At 29.2% G+C, this 25515-nt stretch overlaps 1 protein-coding gene across 4 annotated transcripts in view; it reads right to left on the bottom strand.

Moving 5' to 3' along the window:
- AIMP2 (aaRS-interacting multifunctional protein 2) overlaps nt 1-25515 on the bottom strand; it is a 40680-nt gene that overhangs the window by 11088 nt on the left and 4077 nt on the right. For 3 of the 4 annotated variants that reach the window (XM_075363862.1, XM_075363861.1, XM_075363863.1), the window contains exons 2-4: nt 6144-6344; nt 3073-3301; nt 555-908 (exon numbers count right to left, since the gene is read on the bottom strand). In XM_075363862.1, coding sequence (XP_075219977.1) covers nt 555-908; nt 3073-3301; nt 6144-6344 — 784 coding nt within the window. Of the gene's footprint in view, nt 1-554; nt 909-3072; nt 3302-6143; nt 6345-13610; nt 13748-25515 lie in introns of those variants that run through there. The other variant, XM_075363864.1, reaches the window with a different exon arrangement.

The following is a 25515-nucleotide window of genomic DNA, read 5'->3' as shown; positions in this document are numbered from 1 at the left end:
GTAGAATTTCTGCAGAATTTAATTTTCAGCAAACTGATATAAAAAAACAAATGGTGGTAAAAGCAAATATAAAAATCAACCTTTACTGAAAAAATAAACTGTTGAATGCATTCCTGAAATATGTGCATTTCTTCATGTTCACCACTGTATTTACATAAATAAAAAAACCCAGAGTACAAAAAACTTTCAAAAAGTGGTGAACAATATTTATTTACATCAGTCATATATGACTGTGTCTTACGAAGAAAGCAATCAAGATAAAAAAAATAAAAATAAAAAAAGATACAAATACCTTGTTCCCAACATGTTTTACAGGTGATATATTTTATGATGCAATTAACAGTGCCATTATATATACCAATTACAGGTACTCACAAATTCTACAAGGGTAAAAAAACATTATAAAATATACACATTTTTTGGCATCATTTAATAAATACATTGAATATGGTTACAACCCTAGAATGATTTGTACATTTAACAGACACTGTGCTTATAGTTGTTTCTGAACAAAAATTATCATAAAAAACAGTATATGTTAATAATATACCAACCTATAAGCTGATCACACTGCTTCAACCATTTTGACATTTTCTGTGTAAGTTCTAAATTCTCAACATTTCGAATGGATGACCATGCAGCTAAATCACATACTGTAATCACATCACCAAAAAACCATTCCGATTTTCCAAGCGTTGCATTCATTTTCCTTAAAATAGATAATTTCTCTTTTTGACTATTTACATGAGTTAAACAATAACAACAATCAAGAAATTCATCTAATTTAGTCTCTTCTAAAATATCAGCATCAGGATTAAGCTGTCTATGTAGAAAACGAAGAATATTAACTTCTCCATTGACAGTACAGTGATTAATTGGTGAAACAATAAATTCACAATCTCGACCGACTGAAAAAAATAGTTAATTTCAATTAATAAAAATTTTATAGCACAGCAATAAAGAACAAACTAACACAGATAAAATCAAAGTAAAAAGTAATTTTCTTAAAACAATAATTATAAACGTTAACGTATCAAACTTTTGGAATAATTTACATTTAACAAACTAAATATGCAATGTCAGTTATTTATTTCCATAATACTTTTAAGGTTTATTCTTTTACAAAAATTATTCATCTCAAATATGATCTTAGCCATGTTGTGAATTTGTCTTGCTTGTTTCCTTATTTTCTCTGGCTTAATTAATAAAAAACAACTGAACAAGTAAGTGTTAATGAAAGTTACTCTGTTAACACTCTGTAATTTCTACAATAAATTAATTCTACTTCAATGACTGAGATGCACATCAAACATGTTCATAAAAGACATCATTTTTATAATAATGTGCCAACCAGTACACAGAGCTTTTTCCAGCAGCACTAGCTAGCGGCAATTTTTGAAACGTAGCACACATTTTACATGTAATGCTACAATATTTGTGTTACATTTTGCTTCAAACTTTGTGAAATTTTAACACTATTGTTTAAAATGCTTCAATAAGCATTTGGGGAACATTATGTGACCAAACTGCAGTACTATGAGTAGTTTAATTGTTTTTAAAGTGGCACAAGATCAAGCTGTGAAGATCCTACACCTAGGCAATCCTATCATGACAATTAACAATAACTTTGATGCAGTTTATACAATGGTTTGTGAGGATCACCAGTTAAATGTTTGGAAATTACAGAGGAAGTGTGCATCACTGTAGGATCAGTAGCACAATTTTAACAGAAAAATTTAAAATGCACCACACCTCTGAAAAAGTTGTGCCACATTTGTTGATTAATGATCAAAGTAAGAAAAGTGTTAATGTCAGTCAAAGACATTCTTCACTGTACCAATGCTGACAAAAACTTCTAGAAAAACATTATAAGATGACTCAGGTTTATGGCTATGATATGAAATCAAGATACAATCATAAAAGAGGTAGGGAAAGGGTCCCCCGATCAAAAAAAAAACCTGCTGGTGTTGTTCAAACATAAAGGTTATGAAGGTCCATTAAGAATTCATTCAACATGGTCAGACAGTAAACAAGGAATTCCTCGTAGTAGATGTATGAAGTTTGAAGGATGCTGTATGGAAAGAGGATAAGCAATGACAAGACCATGCAATTGGATGCTGCACCACAACAATGCGCCAGCTCACACATTACTTTAATCCACCATTATCGGACAAAACACAAGATAACTGTTGTACCTCACCCAATCTACTCTCCAGATTAGGCAACAGCAGACTTTTTCTTGTTTCCCAAATTAAATATAACTTTGAAAGAATGTTCATTTAAATTCCTGCAAACTCCTAATTGTAGTTTGTTCTTTATTTCTTGCATCATTGACATCTAAAAACTTTATTTTATAATCTCTAAAATATGAACTACATTTTTATAAAAATGATTTAATATTTCTAATGCTATCTAATGTTTTAAATTATTTTGTATATTGTAAATTATAAGCAAATTTTCTAGACAACTGATAATAAGTTTTATGCTGTGGGTATTAATGAAGTTAAAAAAAACTATTAATGTTTTAAAAATATTTCTAACATTATAGAAACACTTAATAGAAAACAATGTTTGGCCTTCACTTTGTAAATAATAACCACAGAGCAGGAACATAATTTGATTAATAATCAATTTCATGAAAAATGCTTCTGTTAAGCACTTTTTATATAATATTTAATTACTTTTTATAAGTTTTTTTTTGGTACATATCTGTAATATCATACAAAATTAAGGATAAATTTCTATTCACCTTAATCTATTGATTATAATTTATGTTGTTGTTTTTTTTTTTTTGACTGCATATATTGTTAAGTTTAAGCTGATACATTTGCGTAATTACAATTGAATAGATAAATTTTGTTAATGAATTAATACAATACAACTGTATAAACTACTGTATTAACAAATTTTTTATTAATGCTTTGCAGTATATTTGAGTTCTACATTAAATAATTATTCTATGTACATATTTATGCATGCGCGCGTGCACACACACACACACACACACACACACACACACACACACACACACTAACACACACAAACTAAAAATTTAATATAAAGTTCCCTTACTGTTCTTCCAAATTAATGTAACATTAAGTGTCGGTATGTTGTCTGTGAAATCAGATTTCTGAGAAGCAAAATATGACATTATATCATCAGGTACATTAACAACAGTTGAATGAACATAACTAGATATATTAAGATTAATTAATTCATTCCAAATTTTTGAAACACCAAGCAGTGAATAAGGTGGATATTTTGGATTAACATTAATAACCACATCTCGTATAATACCATTCTGTAAAAAAACAAAAACATGAATACATAAATAAATTTTTTTCAAATTCTGTAAATTATAAAATGTTCTATTTAGACATTCCAGTAATTATCAATAGCTAAAATGTATTTTGAATAAACCTACAAGAAATTTAAATGATAAAAATATCTGTTATGAACAATGTCATAATAAAAAGAAATGATCAAAGTAAAGCAAAAAAAAAAGGATTTTTATGTTTCCAAACATTTTATACAATATAATGCAAGGAATTAAAAAAAATCCTATATAAATTGTTGAACCTCCAAAAAGAATCCAGAATCACAAAATTTATTGAACTTATGTCATGAGGTTTTTAAATACTACATTTATTAAGAAGTATCTCAGATTTATGAAAAATATTTGATTTAAAAATATGATGGGTGTCAATAAATTTAACAGAATGGTTTTTATAGTTTCTATTACTTTTAGCATTCTAAGTAATATCTACAATTATTAAAAAAAAACTCATCTGATAAGGTAATTGATGAATTTGTAATGTTAGGTCAGGTTTGTAATTTTGATTGATAATACACAAGAAGTATGTGCTGGCCATTTTTTTTTTTCTTTTGAGGCCACAATGGACCACTTAATCAATCAATTTTCAGTGTTCTTTGAAAAGTACACTAACTTAACTTTCCAGTTTTGCCATAATTTTTTAAGGACTGATCTTTGCTTCTGCATTTCATCTGTAACCTCCACTGTGTTGGGGTATTTTCTGTACAGAATCTGTGTGCTTTGAGAGTGTTATTTATTTTGTCTTGTCAAAAGCATCCTTGATCCTTCTTAATTTCTGACATATTTTCCACTATTTTTCTGTTCCAAATTCCTGAGAATCAGCTGTTTCAGAATTCAGCCTTCAGGCATTCTTAAGATGTGGAAAACATGAGAAATCCTTCTCTTCTTGATCACAATTGGGCATTTTATCTTTGTTAAATGTATTTTTCAAATTAAAAAAAAAAATTAAATAAGTTGTCATTATACTTAATGGATAGCCATTTTTAATGATTTTTTTCAAGTTAATTAAAAACATACATTTCATCGGTGAAATGAAGTTATACTAACCTGTCAGTTATATTAACTGAAAAGTCTAAAACTTCATATTCAGGTAAAAACATTTAAACTGATGAAGGCATTTTTAGTGAATATAAAGCTTTTCAGATTGTCTCGTTTTCCAGAACTAAAAAATTGTGAAAAAACAATTTTTTAAATATTCTGTAAAAACATAAATTCATTTTTTAACATTTACTAAAAGCTATAATATTAGTTGTCTAAACCTAAATCTTAAAATGCAAGGGGTGGATGAAATGTAGTGCACATTGCACAAAAGTAATGAGAGAACAAAATGACACACAAAGCGACAAGTGCTGCCATCTTGTACTTACACTTTCCTACTAACATTCCAAAACTTGCTGACTCATGCTTTCTCATTTTATGTCAATTGCCATTGTTGTGGAGTCGAATATGCCTACTATGTCAACACATCTAAAACAACATCGTCATTAAATTTTGACAGCTGAAAAAAATTATCACTAGCAACATTCACATTGTTTAAAAGCCATCTACAGTGATGAAAGTGTTGACTAAGTACTATGATTCTAAGTATTATACGATTAAGTATTCTATGATTCTAAGTATTATACGATTAAGTATTCTATGATTCTTTGTATTCTAAGTACTATAGGTGGCCAATAAGTTTTGTTCAACAGAAGCTGGTGAAACTAATATTGAGGAGGAAACACACGGTGGTCTACTGGTTTTTGTCTGATAAGAAGCACCAAAAGGAGGTGGATGAATTGATTCAAAATGACAATCACATTACACAATGCACTGCAACCTACATAAGCGTATCTAATAAACAAATAGAGCAAATTATTGCACAGCTGTGCTACCATAAAATCTGTTCACAGTGGGTTCCACATACAAACTCGCACACAATTTTAAAAAAAAGGAATGTTATGACCAGTTTTAACTGTTTACAAGAGAGATGACAAGGAGACGAAACTTATGTGCATCATTACGACCTAAAATAGCAAAGAATGTAATATCAGCAATGGGGTTCACCACAATAAAAAATTAAAAATACAGCCCTCTGCAAAAAAAATTCTTTTGACAATGTTCTGGGATTCCAAAGATGTATATGTGACCAATAAACTGGAAGTCAAGTCATCTTTAAAATATTCATTTCACCAAGGATGGTGTACTAAAGGATGTAGTGATGTCATGGATGGAAGAACGACAGCCAAGCATTCTTCATTGACTGAATGAGAAAATTATTTTACCGTTGGGAGAAATTATAGCTGTAAATATTGACTAGGTGGAAAAATAAATGTAAGTTTTAATACCAAATAAAATGTATGCCAAATTCATTTAATTCAACTATCTCTTTGTTAGCTATGAGAAACTGCATTACATGTCAGCCACCCTTCATTTAAATAAAATTAACATATTACACATTATATTAAACACATTTGTTTTCACGGTATGAAAACTTATTTTATAGTAATCAATGCAATATTAATTAAAAATATAAAGACACATCAGAGTTTTATAGGCTTTGAGAGAATAGTAAAGACCCAGAGATAATTTAATGTAGAGGGATAATCTGGAACAATTCTTGTGTTTTGGAATTCAAAATTATGTGTTTTACTAACAAATGAAAATTATCAATTTAAAAAATTAAAAAGTTACCACCAATACCATCATGCCTTCTTAATGAACAACTTCCACTTTTCATCCAATTATGTCCAACTCTTGGTTATTAAAACCTAAAAGACACAAAATCATAAAAACAATAATTAGCTAATTATAATGTAATACCAATTACCTCACTAAAATTAGGTTTATGTAAAGTTGTTTTAGCAGGACAAGTAACACAATTATTATCATTTAATGGTAAATTTGAAGTTGATGATGATGATGATTGTAACTGTTTTCTTAATTGATCCATTTGGCTTTGTAATTCTTTAAGCTGTTGTAAAATAAGAGATTGTCTTGTTTCAATTTCTTCTATTTCTGGATTAGGTACCTTAACATACAAAAGAAAAAAAATAGCAACATTAAAATAATAAATTCTCATTCCTTAATATAGAAATTTCATTATAACTTAGATAAAGGATTACTCAACCTTCATTCTAATAAATAAATATATAGACATTCATATAGCAAGGGTATAAATAATTATTTAAATTGAGTTACATGTAACATTGTAAACTGAATCAGTTCAGTGTTAATAGACTACACCAGTAACATTTAAAATAAAATTATATCTCCCATAATATTAGATTATAAAGCCTGGACAAATCTATCCTTGATGTCATTGCAACAAAGAAATTTAATAAGCAGCAAATGTCTTCTCTGATCTGAAGGAGGGGATACTAATTTAAAAAAAAATCAATTATACTGAGCAGTATAAACAGCCTGTAATACAAAATCGTAAAGGATATGCTTATGAAAAAAATGTTCCCAGAACATAATTTAACAAAGGCTGTACGAGGATTTTTGGGTGCATTTAAAGTAACCTTCAAGCCTGAAATTTGATGGAAGTATCCCAATATAATCAATTTCAACATAGAATGGGGTCCAAATAACAACATTAGCTCATTACTGCTAATTTAAATCTCCAGTGGACTAACATTATATTACTTTATACTTGTCAAAATTTTATGGTAATCTAATGCGCTATGATATGTAAAGATCAGCTGAGGACTAGATTGACAGAGTCAAAGCTCTAATCAGCTGCTATTCAAAGCCTGAACTACACTAATAATGTGTCTCAAACAAGACCTATTGGATAGTTGCAGTTCTTTCTCATATTGAGAAAACCAATTATTGGAGTATTGGTGTGACAGAATAAATAAACCTCCAACATATATTGACATACAATTAATTACTAATGAGTCAGATTTATGAATGAATATACAAGACATAATACGTCTAAATTTTTTTTTACTTTTTCCCTTTCCTATGTAATAGTAATACTGTGAACAGCAGACCTCACTCATTTCTACTGAATTTAACAAATACAGCTCTGTAATTAAATAAGTTTAATGATTAACTGAATTATTTTGGTGAAAATTAAGGTACAAAAAATAACTGTCAGTTGTAAGTGACTGTAGAAGATTTTAGCAAGTGCTAAACAGAAGCTTACTGTATTAGTAGGATCACTATTTTGAGTAACACCTTTTGATTGGCTGATGAAATTCTATTATATCTCTGTTTTTTTTTAAATTTATTTTTTATAAATTAATTCAATAAATCAATTACAATATATAAAATAAATAAACAACAATATTTATAAAGCAGTCAGTTCAAAGAGCACTTTCCAGATAATGATTCAGTCAGTGATGGCTTACAGCAAAAGTCAGTGCTTTTCCAGACAACTATGCTAGCCACAATTTTGAAACAGAAAATTGTATGAAAATCTTTAACATAATATTGCACCAACTAATAGCAACAGGTTTTACTATAAAGATAAGAATACACGTTTGAAAGTAACCATGTTGTAAATATACAAATAAAATACAGTACACTTAAAAAACAGTATATAAATAATTTTTTGGGAACAGTAAGTCCAGAATGCTACCAATTTCAAGAATAGGACTACAATTTGCATTCAAACAATTTCAAAACTGAATATAGTAAGTAAATTGTAAAGTATAGTAATACTATATGTATAGTAATACCACTTGTAAAGGGTAAATGGAAACACATACAACTGATTATAGTCAAAGATATAAAAAGAATGAAAATAAAATAACCTATGAAAAAACATAAACCTTTGTAGAAAATGTAAAGCTGCAACCTGATTGTTAAAAGAAAAATAAGATATCTGTACTTATAACTTTGTTTTCAGATTCAATTCATCTTAATTCAGATATGACTATCCTCCTAATCTGATCATGCAAGTACATTGTAAGTAAGTAAGTAGTTGTTATAAATGAGCTTTATTAGCAGAAACAAATGTCTCTGACAGCATCAATGTCCTTGGGGCTATAAAGAAAGAGTAAAATCACTCTACAATTAATGCAAATACAGAGTGTTTGGAAAGTTGCTGTGCACTGGAATTATGGAAGAATAATTATTATTCTGGAGTTTTATTTCATTATTTTATAGAAATGGATATTACAATAACTGGAATAGTTTATAAAAGGTGTTGAAAATGACCTCCTCTAACATCAATATAAACAACACTGCACATGCTTCAATTTGTTTTCAAGCAGTTTGTGTTTCAATCAGCTAATGTCTCATATGCATGCCGTTACTGCCATTTTTAGTTTGTCAATCATGCGTGATCTGTTGTGACACTGCCCCCCAGCAGATTTGCTGATTGTTTTGCTGTCCCCCATGTAAAGAAATCTGGGAGAGTCAGTTCGAGCGATTGTGCAGGCCACAAACCCCTCAAAACGATTTGTTCACCTAACACATTTCATAAAAAACTCATTGACTTGTTAGCTGTGTGTGCTGTGGTGCTATCTTGTTAGACCCAACCATGAGATTTCCACTTCTGTTAACCAGCTAATGAAGATTGTTAAAACAGCACAATAACAATCACTGTTAACTGTATTTTCAAAAAAGACTGCACGCACAATGCGCATTCTATTCACACTGATTCCAATTTTCACTTCATTTAATTCATGGATGTTAGATGTCGAACACAGTAGTGAATTTTGTTAATTAATACACCCTCCCAGACAAAACCACATTTCATCTGTAAAAACAATGTAATGTCAAGGATACCTATGGAATTTTGGTCAATAAAATGTTTAAACATTGACAATAATTTATTTTGGCATGATCTGTAGGTTTCTTGAATACACATTACTTTGTAGGGGAAAAGTTTCAGTTCTTTTCTTATAGCTTATGTGCAGCAGTAAGTCCGACATTTATTTTTCTGGCTGCACCAGATGTAATGTTAACACAGAATACTTCAGCCACACCAGGAAAATTGATGTTATGTCTGTTTCTACAATCTGTAGTTGGGTTTAGAATGTTTGGAATGCATTGCTTATTTACTACAGTATTCAGAATAAGTATGTTTATAGTACAGTACAGTTGTATTAAGGGTTTTTGAATAGCTATCAGTTTACATCATTTATTTGTAAGGTTTTTACTTTGATGATTGTAGCAAAGGAAAGTGAATCTTCTCAGTCAGGTTAAATGTATACAGTACAATTATACAGATTTTTAGCAATGCAAAACTAGAATTTAATTTAATTTTTTTATTTTTCAAATAATTTTCAATTACATTAATAAAGTTTAGGAAAAGATTGGGACAATTTAATTGAAAATGAATATTAACATTAAAAAATGTCATGGATTATTCTGCATACAATGTAATAAAATCAGAATAAAACATTACTTTGTTTTTCCACCTAGAATAATGAGAAATTTGGATAATATTTGGTATGAAGAAAAAAGAATTTTAAGAATTACATTTTTCGCTCACAGCAAAACAGGTGTACAGACAAGTACAAGGACTTAAGATATTCTGTTTGATGCTTGTATGAAGCAATTGTACTTGTACAAAGACATCAACAAAGCTGCCACCAATCTAATGAAAATTCTTCTTTCTTTTACAACACTTTTTCTATCCTTCATTTTTTATTTTTTATTAATTGGAATTATGTACGTAGAATAATAGTATTTTTAAAACATGTTATTTCCTATAAATTTTTTCTTAAATACCAGTTTTAAAAATATAAACTTATTTTTTACATTATCTCTTAAATAAGTTATAGAATAGTGTAAACTGTACTAATAGGGAAAACAAACAAAAAATAAATTACCCTAATTCATATAGGTTTTTTCATTATATTGAAACTCTCAAGAAAATTTCAAAAGAGAACAAGGTTTAATAAGTTTTAAAAGTAATTCTTTTATCAAGATATAACTCTTCAAAAGCAAGTTGTTTCTTTCGTGATCTTCACTGCATTAGTGCCATCATCATATGTGTAACAGTAAGTGTCATCAGTACAGTATCCACTGAATAAACTATAGCAATAGCAGTCACTACGTTTAATTAACAATATTTATTTCTATGCTGGTGAATAAATTCATAAAATTACAAAAAATTAAAAACAAATTACACTAAGAGGGATCTGTAAAAGTTTCAATGTTATAGAAACCAAACATTTTTTCTTATTGGGTGCCTAAAGTGATTTACATAAATTTTGTCAAGTAATGATTAATACTGATATCAATTATCAGGAACAGAATATAGATAGACAAATTTTAATGACAATTAGCAGTGGATTATAACTTTCATTAAAAACACAAATCTTACAGTTTACAAAAAAGCTAGCAGACTTTCTTTGTAGCTGATCAATAATGTTGGTAACCCCTTACTTTGAATAATGACCCTCAATATCATCAAAATAACAAGCTAAGAAAAAAATAAATAAGAATTAGTAAATTGAAATATCAGTGTTCATAAAGAAATCTATAACGTACGAGTAAATTTACAGTACTACAAAAATATTATGCAAAGCAGCTGAAAAAAATTTGTTAACTAGTTAGTATATCTATCTATTAAAACTCCAATTCAAGAAATAGTTTGCACATAGCAGGAATTGCATAGCAGAAAAATGAGATACGAGGGAACATCCTGAAGCTTTTATCCTTATGTTTCCTTACCACAAGATATTTAATTTTTAAATTTCCTTTGACTAATAAAATAAAAACCAAACATAATTTTCATACTGTATACCTAACATGTGACTTACAACAAATCTTGCCAAATAAAGATTAATATTTATATCAATTAGCTGAAATCATGAACAAAATACAGATAAACAAATTTTAATAATCATAATTAGCAGTAAATTACATTTTTCATTAAAAACGGAAGTCTTGTAGTTTACAGAAAAACTGATAAATTTTGAGGCTGAATCAATATATTTAATTGAATGTAGCCTACTAAAATACTTATTTTATATAAAATATTTAGCCTCCAAATAATATTTGTTATAAAATAACAAGTTTACATGTAAAACAATCAAATGATTTTTTTTATATTATAAATAAAACATGGTTACATTACTTGAAAAAAAATTTGTGAAATTTAGAAAAGTACAGTAAATCTAAATTCTGTAAGAGCAGTTTTCATACAGGCTGGAAGAAATATTTTAGACGTGGGTGAAGGAACTACGCTGTTGCAGTACTAGACTGGGGTGAAACACAGAAATGCACTCACCTAGGTGTACACATTATGTCTTCTTGCAGGTAAGAGAAGCCAGTCTCACAATTGTGGCTTCTTATTTTTCTGTGATCATTTTTAAATCTTAATATTGTTATTTTTTTAATTTTATTTACTTACTCATTTTTATTTTGTATTTACTTACATAAAATATAACAAAAGTAATATTTATTTCATACAAAGTATTTAGCCTTCAAAAAATAATCAGTTATTAGGTAGATTTTATGAGAAAGCTACCTATTGTAATGGGTACCATGTTTCAACTTCCGGAAAATTTTGGCATATCTTAGTGTTTCACATCCCCAGGCCGCCAAACCACTGTCAGTTCAAAAGTTTACACATATATATATCTCACTTTCTTGTGGATATGATAACTGCCGTAATTTGCATCAATCACTTTCAAATTGATACATAAAATATAATGACCCAAAATCTTGGTCAAGTTCATTAATGGGCAAAATCGGACCATGGGGGTGGATATGGGGACCAACTTTTTCAAAAAAACAAAATAATGCTATAATTTTCTTACTAAGTAAAATATCGAATTCGTTTAAAGTTCCTACTACTCTTTGAATAAGGGCCTAAAATTTATCTAAGTAAAATTTTTTGATATCACCAACCATTGGTCCAGGAGGTGGAAAAAATGGGGTTTCTAAGATAAATAAAAGGTTGGTCATACTTCCCTTAATAGGCACAGTATCGAATCAGTTTAAAGTGGTCGTTATTCCTCTAAAAATTACCTAAAACTTTTGCCAGAAACAATGTTTGATATGACCAATCCTTACAGTAAGGGATGACGACCAAAACGTTGTTGGAATTGTAAGATGGGGCTTGTTGTATGCTACCAACATGTGAAACCTTTTTTATCCCCTACTTAGCATCGGTGAAATCCATCTCCATCTTCCAGCGTACCGAAAGGGATTTTTTATAATAACAGAGTTTACATGTAAAACAATTTAAAAATTAATTTTTAAGTAATATATTATAAAGGCTCAATCCCATCCAATTCATCTGATTACTAAAAATATGATATGACCTTCCCACCTACATTCTTTAATTCTATTCAAATATGCTGTTTGTTTAGAGTATCATGTTTTTCTATAAATTTTTCTGTTATCTCTAGTTTCCTCCATTTAAATTACATGCTCCTTAAAGTTTGGCAGAATTGAAATTAAATTCTAATTCTGCATACTCTAACTTAAATAATCTCAAAAAAGCTTCTAAAAAATGGGTAGTCTGCAATGGGTTATATGAAAATTATATATTATTTTCCTTAGTGTGTATTTCTGGAATTTATAGTTTACTTTTTTGTTTATTTTTGGAAGAATTTTGCATGATACACTGAATGTACTGTTTTTAACAATTTTTTCTCTGTCAATAATTTCTTTAATGTGTCAACTGATATTGCACAAAAATTAGTGTCACGGTCCTGAATTTCTGAACATAACACATTTCAGAATGATCATTGGATATGTTTTTAAATAATTAATAATGATGCATTTACTTTTGCTTTAAGTACCATTCCTTTGCCTGAAAGCATGTCAGTTAAGGCATTTTGATTTAATATTAAAAAATACTGTTTGTTGTAGGTGAAAATGAAAAATACTGTTTACTCTGTCATAGTACAGAAAAGTAATAGGTCCATTCAAAATGCAATAGACACAAAATTATCAAACAATCCATAGTGATTGAAGATTGAACATTTCCATATCATGTAAAAGCTCATTCCCTCCCCATTTTATAAACTCCCACTAACACTGTTCACCAACACCAACATACTCAAGGGCAAGCAAAATGAGCTATGGTGTATCAACCAACTACGCTTAAAAAACTTATTCTTATTGTTTATGTAAAATAATTTCTTATAATAATTATTATAATTAATTTCTTATATGTGTAATAATTACACATAAAAACACATAGCAGATTCGGCAAGTAGGCAACGAAGTTAATGAATGATATCCTAAATGTATTAATTTTCAATTACCCAAAACATTCCACTGTTATATTTCAACACAATAATTAAGACTATAAACTAAAACAAAAAATCAAAACATTAATAAAAATATGAGTGTATGGTAGATAAAAAATGATTACCGAATGCCCTGGCTTTGGCAGTGAAAACATGGTTACTGTCTTTTGCAAACTACATATTTAATCAGCAAATGAATGTTTAGTTGGAAGAATTACCAGTTGCAAGTAAAATAATTAACAAATCTGATACGCTGATAATAAGGCGCCATTAGTAGGAAATGAAGTAGAATTAAAGAGAACTTAAAGTTCTAATTTAGGTAAAAATATGAATAATCTGTATTCTTCATGTTCTGTAATGAGGAAAAACACAAAATAAAACTAAACCTAAGCACAGGGAAGAGCAAGAATAAGGATAGATTCAAAAGGTAATCTCAGATATTGAAGGATTCAAAGCAAAAAGGAAGTAAAAATAAGAGTTACAAGAATAAAACACATGCTTAACGAGAATCATGATTATTATGTGAAATTGGGCTTTAAAGAAACAAGGAAGATACTAACAGCGGTTTCTGCTTGGTGTATTGAACTATACTGAAATGAAAAATTATAAAAAGGCAAGAGGAATTGATAGTATTTCTCCATATGTGGATGTAGAGAAAATAGAAAGAAAGAAAACAGAAACTAACAACAAGAATGGGTAGGAAACTGCCTAAGAAATGTGTATGGTAAAAGCAAATGTAAAGAAATAAACTGCAGGGTGAAACATCATAGTTTTCACAGAAATTAGTGAAAACAAGAGTGTCTTAAAGGCTATTTGGTAAAAATCAGCTAGGAAGTGATGACATTAATGACTTATTATCATCATCATTATTTGATAAAAAAAAAGGGTCATCATCTCACACCCAAAATTATTACAGCCGCCGTGCTGAGTGACTTTACATCACTTTGGCACAGTGCCCTAAAAAGGTTGCTGACCTTTTCATTAGAATAGCAATTTTTTTTAATTTTATACATTAGATACGCTTTTTTAAATAAATTGATAAAAACATAAATAAAAGGAATTATTTTAGTAAAATAAATAAATACATTTTTACTATATTTTCTGTAAATTAAAATATAAGTAAAAATATAATACCAAAAAGATTAACACAAATTTGGCCCTTATTTATTTAATGCATACCTTAAAATAAAAATCTGAATAAACCAAAATTACACCATTACTATAATAATCATAACTTAATTAGGCTATGTTGTTGCATCACAAAAAATTACAGACACAGAAAAAAGCTAATTATATTAATTACATAAGTTGTAGACAATTTAAATGTTTATTCTAACCTGTACAAACTGAAATATAAAATGCAACTTATCTCTTTATTAATACTCCAATTAAAATAATAAAATTTCAGAAAATGAATTATCCAAAAAAATTAACAGACTCGACAACAGTTCAGGGTCATTATATTACAGAAATATAAAATTACCACGCAGTAAAATTAAACGGGTCATTACTATAAAAAAAATATAAAAAATTTGCATTGTTTCCTGCTATCAATAGAAACTAAATTTAATGTATTTTTACATTTTCTTCTTGAATTCAATCATGGGGGAAACTTCTTATAGAAACTTGTAGTGATTTTATGATATCCTGTTAAAAAAAAAGTAATACAACACAGAGTTTGACTGGTTAACTAGGTATAATATTTTTATCATAAACATAGAAAATAATTTATTATATACTGATATTCACTCTAAAATCTTAATGTGAGCAACTCAAAAATATAGCCATAATTCAGTTTGATTATTTAAACATTATGGAAGCTATGAATCTTTTTATTAACAAACGGAACCTAATTCGGACGCCAAAATGAAGATAGGTGTAACTGTAAACATTATGATACAAGCTGAAACGTTATACTGCATTAATGGTTGTCTCCTTTGAAAGAAAGAAAATTAGCTATTTTATGATCCTCAGGCTCTTAACATAGGATTATTTAATAAAATATTCTAAACAGCAAACACTCTGAACAATAAAATGTTGGCAAAAATAATTTGTATATTTAATTTAATATTGTAAAAGTACAGTACGCTGTACAGTTTGTCTGTGTTATGGCTTGCTATGTTTGAGAGTTACATGTGTTAGGTATGAATACAGTTGTATGTACAATGAAGACCCCCTCCCCATATCACATGAAAATAGCATTCGATGATAGGACAAACAACTCAAAGAAACATCCTACTGAAGCAAACATGTCCAGGGCAGCCACCAGTATCTGATGAAATATCAGAAGCAGCGTTACACAAATTCCAAAGAAATCCATGCGGATGTGTTCAAAACTGTTGGGCATTCCTAAATAAAACAACTGTTCACAATGTGTTAAAAAGACAGATGTTTCACTGCGACAAAATTCAGATGTTACAACTTTATCCACAGGACAAATTGAAATGATCTGATTTTACTGTAGACATTCTGGATAGGTGAGAGCAGGATGATGATTTTTTAAACATGTTCATTTTCAGTGATGAAGCAATGTTTCATGTTTCTGGATGAGTACATCGTCATAATATTCATATACGGGGTAGTGAACCTCCACATGCTATTATTGAACATCAATGTGACAGTGGAAAGTGAATGTGTGTTGCGCTACTGGCTCAGACAGAGTTATTGGCCACTTCTTTTATACTGAAGAAACAATGGGGAACATTTTCCTGGATAGTTTAGAAGAGTATGCAATACACCAAACATACCAGAGAATTCCATTTTCCAGTTAGATGAAGCTCCTCCACATTTTGCTGCAATAATGAAGATTTTCTTAAAAAATAGTTTCATCAGCGACAGGTTGGACAAGAAGGGCGAATTGCCTGGCCCCATGGTCTCCAGATCTTACCCCCATGGAGCCCTATTTTTGGGGTTATGTAAAAACCCAAGTGTATTCCATTCAAGTTTGAAATCTGAACCATTTAAAAGAAAGGATCACTGAAGCTGTTTCTTTTACAACAACACATGTAATCTGCCATGTATGGGAAGGGACTGAATATAGTCTTGATGTCTGCAGGTTATCGTTACATGCAAGGGTGCACACACCGACATATATTAAACAGGTAAGAAACTTGGGAGTGTTTCCACTTTCATTCGCATAGTTCATCTCTCAACAATGCTTTGTTCTGAAGCTATAACCATTTAAAATCCCACTATTATTTTATGGACACACTGTTTATAAAATGATTATAATTCTTATTCATGTGTAACACTTACATGAAGGTATTTTCTCCTGTCTATGTACAGAAATGGAAAAATATATAATTTACTGCATTAAGACATCATAATATTTATATTCCAGTTGGTGTTGGTTTAAATTCAAACACGTATACACATATTACAGCTGATCTTGTACATAGTACAAATAAGAAATATTTAGTATTAATTCAAGATTGTTTACAAAAAGCAGGGTAAATCATCTCAGACGAGATGATTTCTTGTGTAAACATAGTAAAATTAAGTTTTATTATTTCACACAGTAAATATTGTGTACATAGGTTTCAACTGACAGCCCCAGAAGCAAAACTGGCAGAGTGGTAGCATCTCAGCTTTTCATCCAGAAGTCCCACATTCAAATTCTTGTAAGGCTGGGTATTTTTCATACGCTACAAGGATTTCTTAACATAAACTACTCTGAGGTTTTAAAAAAAAATAAAAATAATAATCACATAAAAATAAAAGTTTTACAAAAATTTGTCTAAGAAAGAATATTTAAATTTTATACCAGACACATCACAACAAAATAATGAAACTCCAAAGAGGATTTTGCAAATCTTAATATAGATAAGTCATTGAATGCATATGTATGTTTGTTCCATATTTCCTTAACCACAAGATGGATGGATGTCAACCAAACTAGTGAAAAAAAATTATTACTTACTAACTGAGAAAAAATTCTGTGGGTGTTATACATCCCTACTACAATTGTTGGAGGAGGGGATGAAGGGTGAGAACCATAAAACGTTATAGGTTAAAACTCTGGAACATTTTGGAATATTCTAGAATGTTTTCAACATTACTGCATTTTAGAACAATCTAGAACATTATATACATTTTGAAAATGATTCTCTATGTAAATGTTCTGCAAAATTTTTTTAACTGGAATTTCTTGAAGTTCCAGTTAAAAAAATTTTCCTGATTCCATTCCTGATTGGTTTAGACCAATCAGGAATTTTTGAAATGTTTGCAGAACATACTGGAATAGAAAAGATCTCAAAATTTCTTTAACAACATAAAAAATAAATGTTTGCAGAACATACTGGAATAGAAAAGATCTCAAAATTTCTTTAACAACATAAAAAATAAAGTGTGAGATGTCAGTTGCTTCAGTTTAAACTTAGTGTGGGGGTAAAACTTATTTTCTTGATAGTGAAATCAAAATTCTCAGATTAAAGTGTTACTGAAATTTCAGAGAATGTTAATTATTATTGAGAAGTGTATATATCAACTTTCACAGACAGCTTTATGCAGCATGTTCCATGATTAGCTTACAAAAAAACACCAATCATCTGATTTTGTCTGAATTGTCTGTCCAAGGAGGAAAGACTAAAATATCTTTTACAGGGATGCTTTGAATTGTTGCAGCCTTGAACTGTGTTGGACTGTAGTTTGAAAGCTGTGTTTATTTGAATGATATTGTAGATATTTGAATAGTTGCATTAGTATTTGTAACTTTATAACTGTATGTGTCTTCGTATACAAGTTATGGCTGTCTGTGGCATCTTTTTCATCTCTTACAGCAGGATTTAAAATTACAGCAGGATTTCAATTACTTAAATTGTACATATTTGCATAAGTTATTTGTATAGTTCCATTAGTTACTGTACTGTATACTGTTTTAAAATCTGAAATACATGTTATTTCTTCAAAACCTTGTGTTGGGAACACTTTAAAGTAACTAGTAAACAAATTGTTATATGAACAGTTGATTTATATTAGGTAATAATATTTTTAGTCTATTATTGCCACATGAGATGTAAACAAACTTTTAGTGAAATGAGTTTTTGCTGTGCGTTACAAAAATGAGTGATAATTATTATGAGTAACATTGTGCAATCAAGTTTTGTGTTAAACTCAGTGAAAATGCTACTGAAACTTTTTAAAATTTGAAAAGGGCGTATGGAGATGATGCTCTGTCATGAGGCCAAGTTTTTAGGTGGTTTAAAGCATTTTCAGATGGCTGGGAATCATTTGTGAATGATCCCCGTTCTGGAAGACCATTAACATCAAAAAGTGATGACAATGCTGAGTGAATCAGAGACTTGATACGGTATGACCAGCGATTAACTGTCAGAATGACTGCAGAACAACTGAATTTGAACTACACAAAATATCAACTTTTAAAACAAACTGGACATGAAAAAAGTTTGTGCAAAGTTGGTCCCAAAAAACACAGACTATTGAACAGAAAAACAATAGGGTGGTAGTGTGCCGCAATCTTCTTGAGAGAATTGGAACTGATCCTGAGGATTTTCTAAAAATTGTTATTACTGGTGATGAATCTTGGATATTTGAGGACGATCCAGAAGACATTGTAAATGTCAGAAGGCATTGTAAGATGTTACTTTACTTCAGACTCCAAGGACTATGAAGACCATCCTGTGTCACGTATTTTACCACTTTCACTCAAGGAAAAGGACTCTATTGCTTGTGTGTATGATGATGAGTGGTGGATAGAAGTGGTAGATATTAGCCTCAAAAATGACGATTTGCAGGTTCATTTTTTCACCCACATGGACCACGTACATCATTTCCAAAATCTCAACAAGACAAAGTGTGGGTACCAATCTGCAAAGTCCTGAGAAAGTTGACATCACTTGAACTAATTACGGCGATGGGTCATTCTCACAAAATCTCAAGAGAATAATCAGAAGAGATATCACAGCTGTTGGTTAACCACACTAAATAATAAACTTTCATTGCTACATAAACAGGCTATTTCATTGAAGAATAATTAAAATTCTACTACAATTTATTTCTTCTTTGATAGTGTTTACAAAAATAAATCAATATAAAAATAAAAATGAATTCTTCAAAAAAGATGTACGCTACTCATTGAAACCTCAGTTTAGATAAGTTTTACAAGCATTTTTAAATCAAAATTGTATTAGGTTATTTGTATAGTTAAGTTATCATTCTATTATGACCTATTATTAATAATTTAAAAACTCTATTTTAAAAATATTGAAAACTTCAACTTCATCAACACAAGGGCTAAATATAAAAAATATATAAAGATGTAAATTGCAAAGAAGACAAGAAACCCCCTTGGAGTACTTATTTATAGTCAAAATGTATCGCTTTTAACATGTCTTTCATGATTTTTGAGAAATTATAACTTTTTTATTAATACAATACACAAGAAACTTTTTTATTTGCCAAAAACATCTACAAAACACTGCAAACTTTAGATTTTTATCACCAGCCCAATCAGAGTTATTTGAAGCCAAAATCTGAATTTTAAAAAAGAAATTAGTTTTCAAAGATTCATACAAATGTAGGGGTAACTATATTATCATTAATATCATTTATAGTAAAACTACTAACAATTACTATACATAAAAAATAATTTAAACTGTGTATGCCATCCCTGCCTCTTGAAAAAAATTACCGAAAGTGAAATTTCACTGTTTTTCATGTTCAACTTTACTGGTAATTTTCTCATAGAAAGAAGAGAGATAGGAAAATAAACCACTGAGCCAATCTTTTACCTTGAGAAAATATGATTAAATTGCTTTATTTTCATCCTTCCATGACCAATAGTTTTTTAGTTAATTTTTCCATAAATCCTTACAATCACAAAACAGGTGTGCGCACCGTAACAAAAATGGCCACCACAAGTAAACTGCTTAAATAAAAAATTAAAAAAGGCCCTGTAAATGACAGTTGCATTTTAGTGTGCTTGGCATGTTATGTATTAGTATTTTCAGTGAAGAATACAACAGGACACCAATTCACTACTCATTTTTCAAAATAAAACTTCGAATAGGACATTGTTATTCTAGAGTGATTGGTGTCTCATATCAAGCATCCTACAACCATATGGCTCCTAATACTATAAAAGACAAAATTAATCATTTTATTTTTGATTTAAAAAAAGAAAGTTGGAACTGTACGTTTTTCTTTTCTGTATATTTAACTGTTACTAATCACCAAATGGGTAAATTGTTGAATCTTTTTTTATATTGCAGAGGAAGTTCTTTTTAAGTCCTGTTGTAAGTTTGTCCATTTTAAGGATGTTTTTCTCTTTTCTGTTATCTTCAGTGGTTGGTCTTCGATTATTACAGTCTAATGATATAATATAACCTCAATCATTCTGATATTTATCCATTTTCATATGAAAATTTAAGAAAATTAGTCGGAAAACTTAAGAGAAAAAATAATACATGTTACCACATTCCACGGAGCCTGAACTCATGCAAAACAGCTTCTTCTGATCACTGCTCGGCATTCCTTCTCTGACTTTTATTACCTTGCAGATTTCACAGCTTTTGTGTGTTCCTTACAAGTAGATTCTTTTTTTTTTTGTAGACTAGAGTATATTTTTAATAAAGAAAAGTAATAATAAAAATCATCTTTAAAAAAATTAAATTTGATTTTAAAAAGTTTGCACCAAATTAAAAAAATCTACTGGTTTTTAATCCTTAATTTGAAAAAGTATATTTTTAAAAATATATTACACAAACTATCTTTGAATATTTTTCAAAACTATTTTAATACCAGATCATGGTCTCCATTTCTAAATCAACTAAACACCATCATAAGAGAGTACCTACATCATTTATTTATTATTATTATCTGGTCAACAAATTACTAATTATGCCTTTTTTTTTTTTAAACTACTGAAGCTTGGAAAAATATCAAGAGTGCCAATGCTGAAAATTAAACCAAGATTTAACTGTTGAGAATCCAAACTATAAAAACTGGTTAAATTGTTATATAATGAAATAACTTACACACAAGTTACACTTACTTATCATTGTCAATAATATGCAAACTACAACTAGTACAACAGCAGATACTAAGACATACGTATGTGCATACATATTTTTGTGAACAGAAAAATTATTTTTTTGAAGAAACAATTCTAAATAAGCACATATTTTATACTGGATGTTATATATTATAGATCATGTCAAAAATGGTTAGTTATGCTTCTCTATGAATAAAACTGCCCAAGCATATGAGTGGATGGATCAAGGGAAATTGTAATACAACCTTGATCAGAAACTCACAAAATGCACAATTAACTATAAGATTAAAAAATATATATATATCTTATTAAAGTTCACATAAATTATTTAAAATATAAATGCATGAAATAATATTAATATATATATGTGTAGGTTCATACAGATACTAAATATATAAAATAACTGCACAATAATAGGAATTCATAAGGCGTTAATGAAAACTGTTTAGCAAATTTATACACTTTGAATGGAAATGCAGATAACTCATGATTATTTTTTAATTAATATTATTATAGCTTGACCTGAGTAACATTGTTTCTATAAAAGGAAATGTTTCAATTTTATTTTAAACAGATTGGTGGAAATATTTTTACATGGTTCAGTAATTTATTAAAAATGGCAACCGTAACATAAGGTCCTACTCATAAATCAAAAGTATTGTGTTGAGTTACATGAAAACACTTATTTTGTCTGGTTTAATAGAGGTGGATATTGTTATTTTATTAAAAATAAGTGACTATTCTTTTTAGCAAGATTACATAATCATAAATATAAACATAAGGTTAAATTAATATGTTTAATTCTCTAAATATAAGTCTAAGAATAATACTTATGGGTGCTTAACGGTGATCCGACAGCTCATTTTTGATCTTAAAACCTTGTTGACTTTTTGAGGAATCCACAAAAGAAATTATACTTCAGACAGGAATACACATAAGCATAATAAATATTTAATAATGATAACAAGCTTAAGTGTTCTATTAAGGCAATTCAAAACAAAACTGTACAGTTTAATTTTGCTGCATATGAGATTAATTTGATTATCCCTAGAGAATGAGTCATATGATAAAAACTCAGAAATTTTTCTTTATGCACAAAAGAAATTCTATCTGTTATTACTGATGGGAATTTTACCCTCATAATCAGCAATGTTACATTTAACCGAGAAGCACAATGCAAAGGTTTTAAAGTTCAATGGTAATCCACCCAGTGAATAATTGGTAATTGTGAGCCTGAACACCCTCAACTTAAATATCTCTTATATTGGAACATGATGGACAATAGAACTAGTACAAAACAAAAAAACATATAGTAGTCGTTGGAAAGTAGTCTTTATTTGTGTAGGCATCATAGCTGATAAAAGCACTCGCAGGCAGTTAGCCAGTTAACCTAACAGGATAATAGGTTAGGTTAAATTAAATACAATTTCATACATCCGGACAAGGGAGCTCATACACAGACAATATGTATGTAGCGATAAGTGTGTTCAAACGTTCCTCAGTACAGAAATTGTAAGCACTACTTGCATGGACATCTCACAGAGTTCTTTTTCAAAAGAAAATACAGGGACTACAAGTTCATCATTTATGGTCCAGTCTTGCTTCATTGTATTCTGACTATATGCTGGAGTTGCCCAAAACAGCTGATAACAACGCTACTGCCATTACAGATTCTGAGGAAGAATGCCAGAGTAATTACTTAATTTCACTCTTCCGACTTTTTAAACTTGTATTTTTATTAATTTTATAACACTTCAATTTGAAAAAGATTAAGGTTGAGGATGTTCAGGCTCACAATTACCAAATAATTTTTTACTGTTAATGTAGAATTTTCGAATTCTTTTAAATAATTATCTTCAGATACACACTCCTAATAAGCTATAATAAAGAACAAAAGGCAGTTTACCAAGGCACTCCATGTTTTTATATCTTGGAGCGAAAATCAACATTTTACACGTGTATTCTTATCAAAAGATGAAATTTCAACTGTCAATTAATGGATTAGTAAATCCAAATTTTAAGCAGCTCCTATGCTACCAGAGATACTAAGTTCTTTTATCAGTAAGAATTGTGGAACTAAATCTAATGCCTTAATGAGGTCCCAAAAAAATCTGAAAATTGAATATTTTTATTTATACTATTTAAATATTTTCTAAGAACTTGGAAATGGATCTATTAGTAGACAAATTTTTCCCCAAAACCATTTCGTCAACACATTAATTTTTCAAGAAAAATTAAAAGTTTATTTTTCATAATTTTTTTAAAAATTTTAGAAAATGCAGATAATGAAATTGGCCATTAATTGTGTAAATTAATTGCAGAAGCTTTCTTAATGAGGGGAATAACAAGGAGGACTTAAGGCGGCCAGGAAATACTCCATTGATGAAAGTCTTGTTAATTTAATTTGTATGAGGGACATCTACAACTTCTTTTAAAAACTGGTAGTCATTTCATCAGAACTAACTGAATTATTAGTCATTATATGACTAACTGAATTAGTCACTATAATGAAAATACAAGTTTTAACTTCTTTAGTATCAATGGGATATAATAATACTGATTCATCAACAAAATCTTTCAAGTGAACGGCCTTGTTTGAAATGGATCAATAATATTGTTCACTGAAATCATGGAAAAATGTATTAAATTCTCTGCTACAAGAATAGGGGATGGGATACTAGAAGTTGAGTCTTTTTGTATTTTTGATGTTATCGGGACTGTTTTATTTCAAAATCTGTTTCATTTTTTATATGAATAAACTTAGTAATACTAACTAACTTATTTTAACTTAGCAATTGTATTTCATCATTATGAATAATTTTAACACAAATTTGTTTATAATTTATTACAAACAAAATCTGGCAACTTATTGTAAAGAAATATTTCAACTTACTCAGTTTTATTTGTTTGTACTTGAATATTAATAAGGAAAATCTTAATCTTAATATTTTTTAGGGAGGAGTCCTCCCTGATAAGGAAGACAATAAACAAGTTAAGAAGAGTAATTCAAATCAAAGATTATGGCATGCAGAACTTTGGTTTAGTTTTCTTATATAACAATGTCTCCTGCTTACATACTGCTGAGCATACTCTAACTTTGCATGCCAATTCAATAGGGAATGTCTAAATCTTTCATGCAGCCCAGATTTGGCATGAAGTAAATTACCATATTTTCATAAATAATTAGAAATGGTTTACACCTCAGCATTTTTACAACAAAAACAACTTCCAATATAATGTGGAAGGGTAACTCAAATTACGGCACAAGTACTTTATTACAAAAGTACACAACAACGGTAAAGTACTTTTTATGATAAAATTCAAAAGCTAGTAAAATGGGTAAAACAATTCTAACAATAAAAATCTTCGGCGTCATATTTCTTTTTTAATAAATAAACATAAATAATTTTTTAAGCAGCCCTGAAAGCAAGTTTAAAAGGAAGTACAGAAAACATATGCCAAACTTTAACAACAGCTCTTTAGAAGAAGCTGTTCTTCTATAGAGCTGTTGTCCTAAAGCTAAATAAGCAATATTCCTGAAGCTGTTCAACAGGAATATTTGAGAAAAGGCTATGAAACCTACTTTTATAAACAAAATCATACATTTATGGCTTTATATAGTAAAATAACATAATGGCTTCATTGCTAGAAATAAGGGCTGCTAACATCCATTCAATTCAAATGCTAACTGTAGAGCTACAGGGGTATTCCATTTTAATTCAATAAATTTTCAAAAATTTCATCGCATCACTATTTTTTATTTTGATATTTGGTATATGATTATGTATTATTGGTATATGATAGTACATGACTACCCACATTGTAGTGGCGAAAAAATATTTTTTTATATTTAAAAAAAATTTTTCTTGAGTAATAGACTATTTTCTAACTCGCCAACAGGTAAAAACAGCCATTTTTGTCACTTTTTCCATGAGCTGTAGCATTCTTATTTTGCATTGTAGAGGGTCAAAAGGGGCTTTTTGGAAAGAACAAAAATGGGACTTCATCTTAGTATACTC

The sequence above is a fragment of the Lycorma delicatula genome, chromosome 4, assembly GCF_047948215.1.
Source record: "Lycorma delicatula isolate Av1 chromosome 4, ASM4794821v1, whole genome shotgun sequence".
Classification (NCBI taxonomy): Eukaryota; Metazoa; Arthropoda; class Insecta; order Hemiptera; family Fulgoridae; genus Lycorma; species Lycorma delicatula.
Note: the sequence above shows the minus strand (reverse complement) of the source record. Positions and strands in the feature narration are given on the sequence as shown.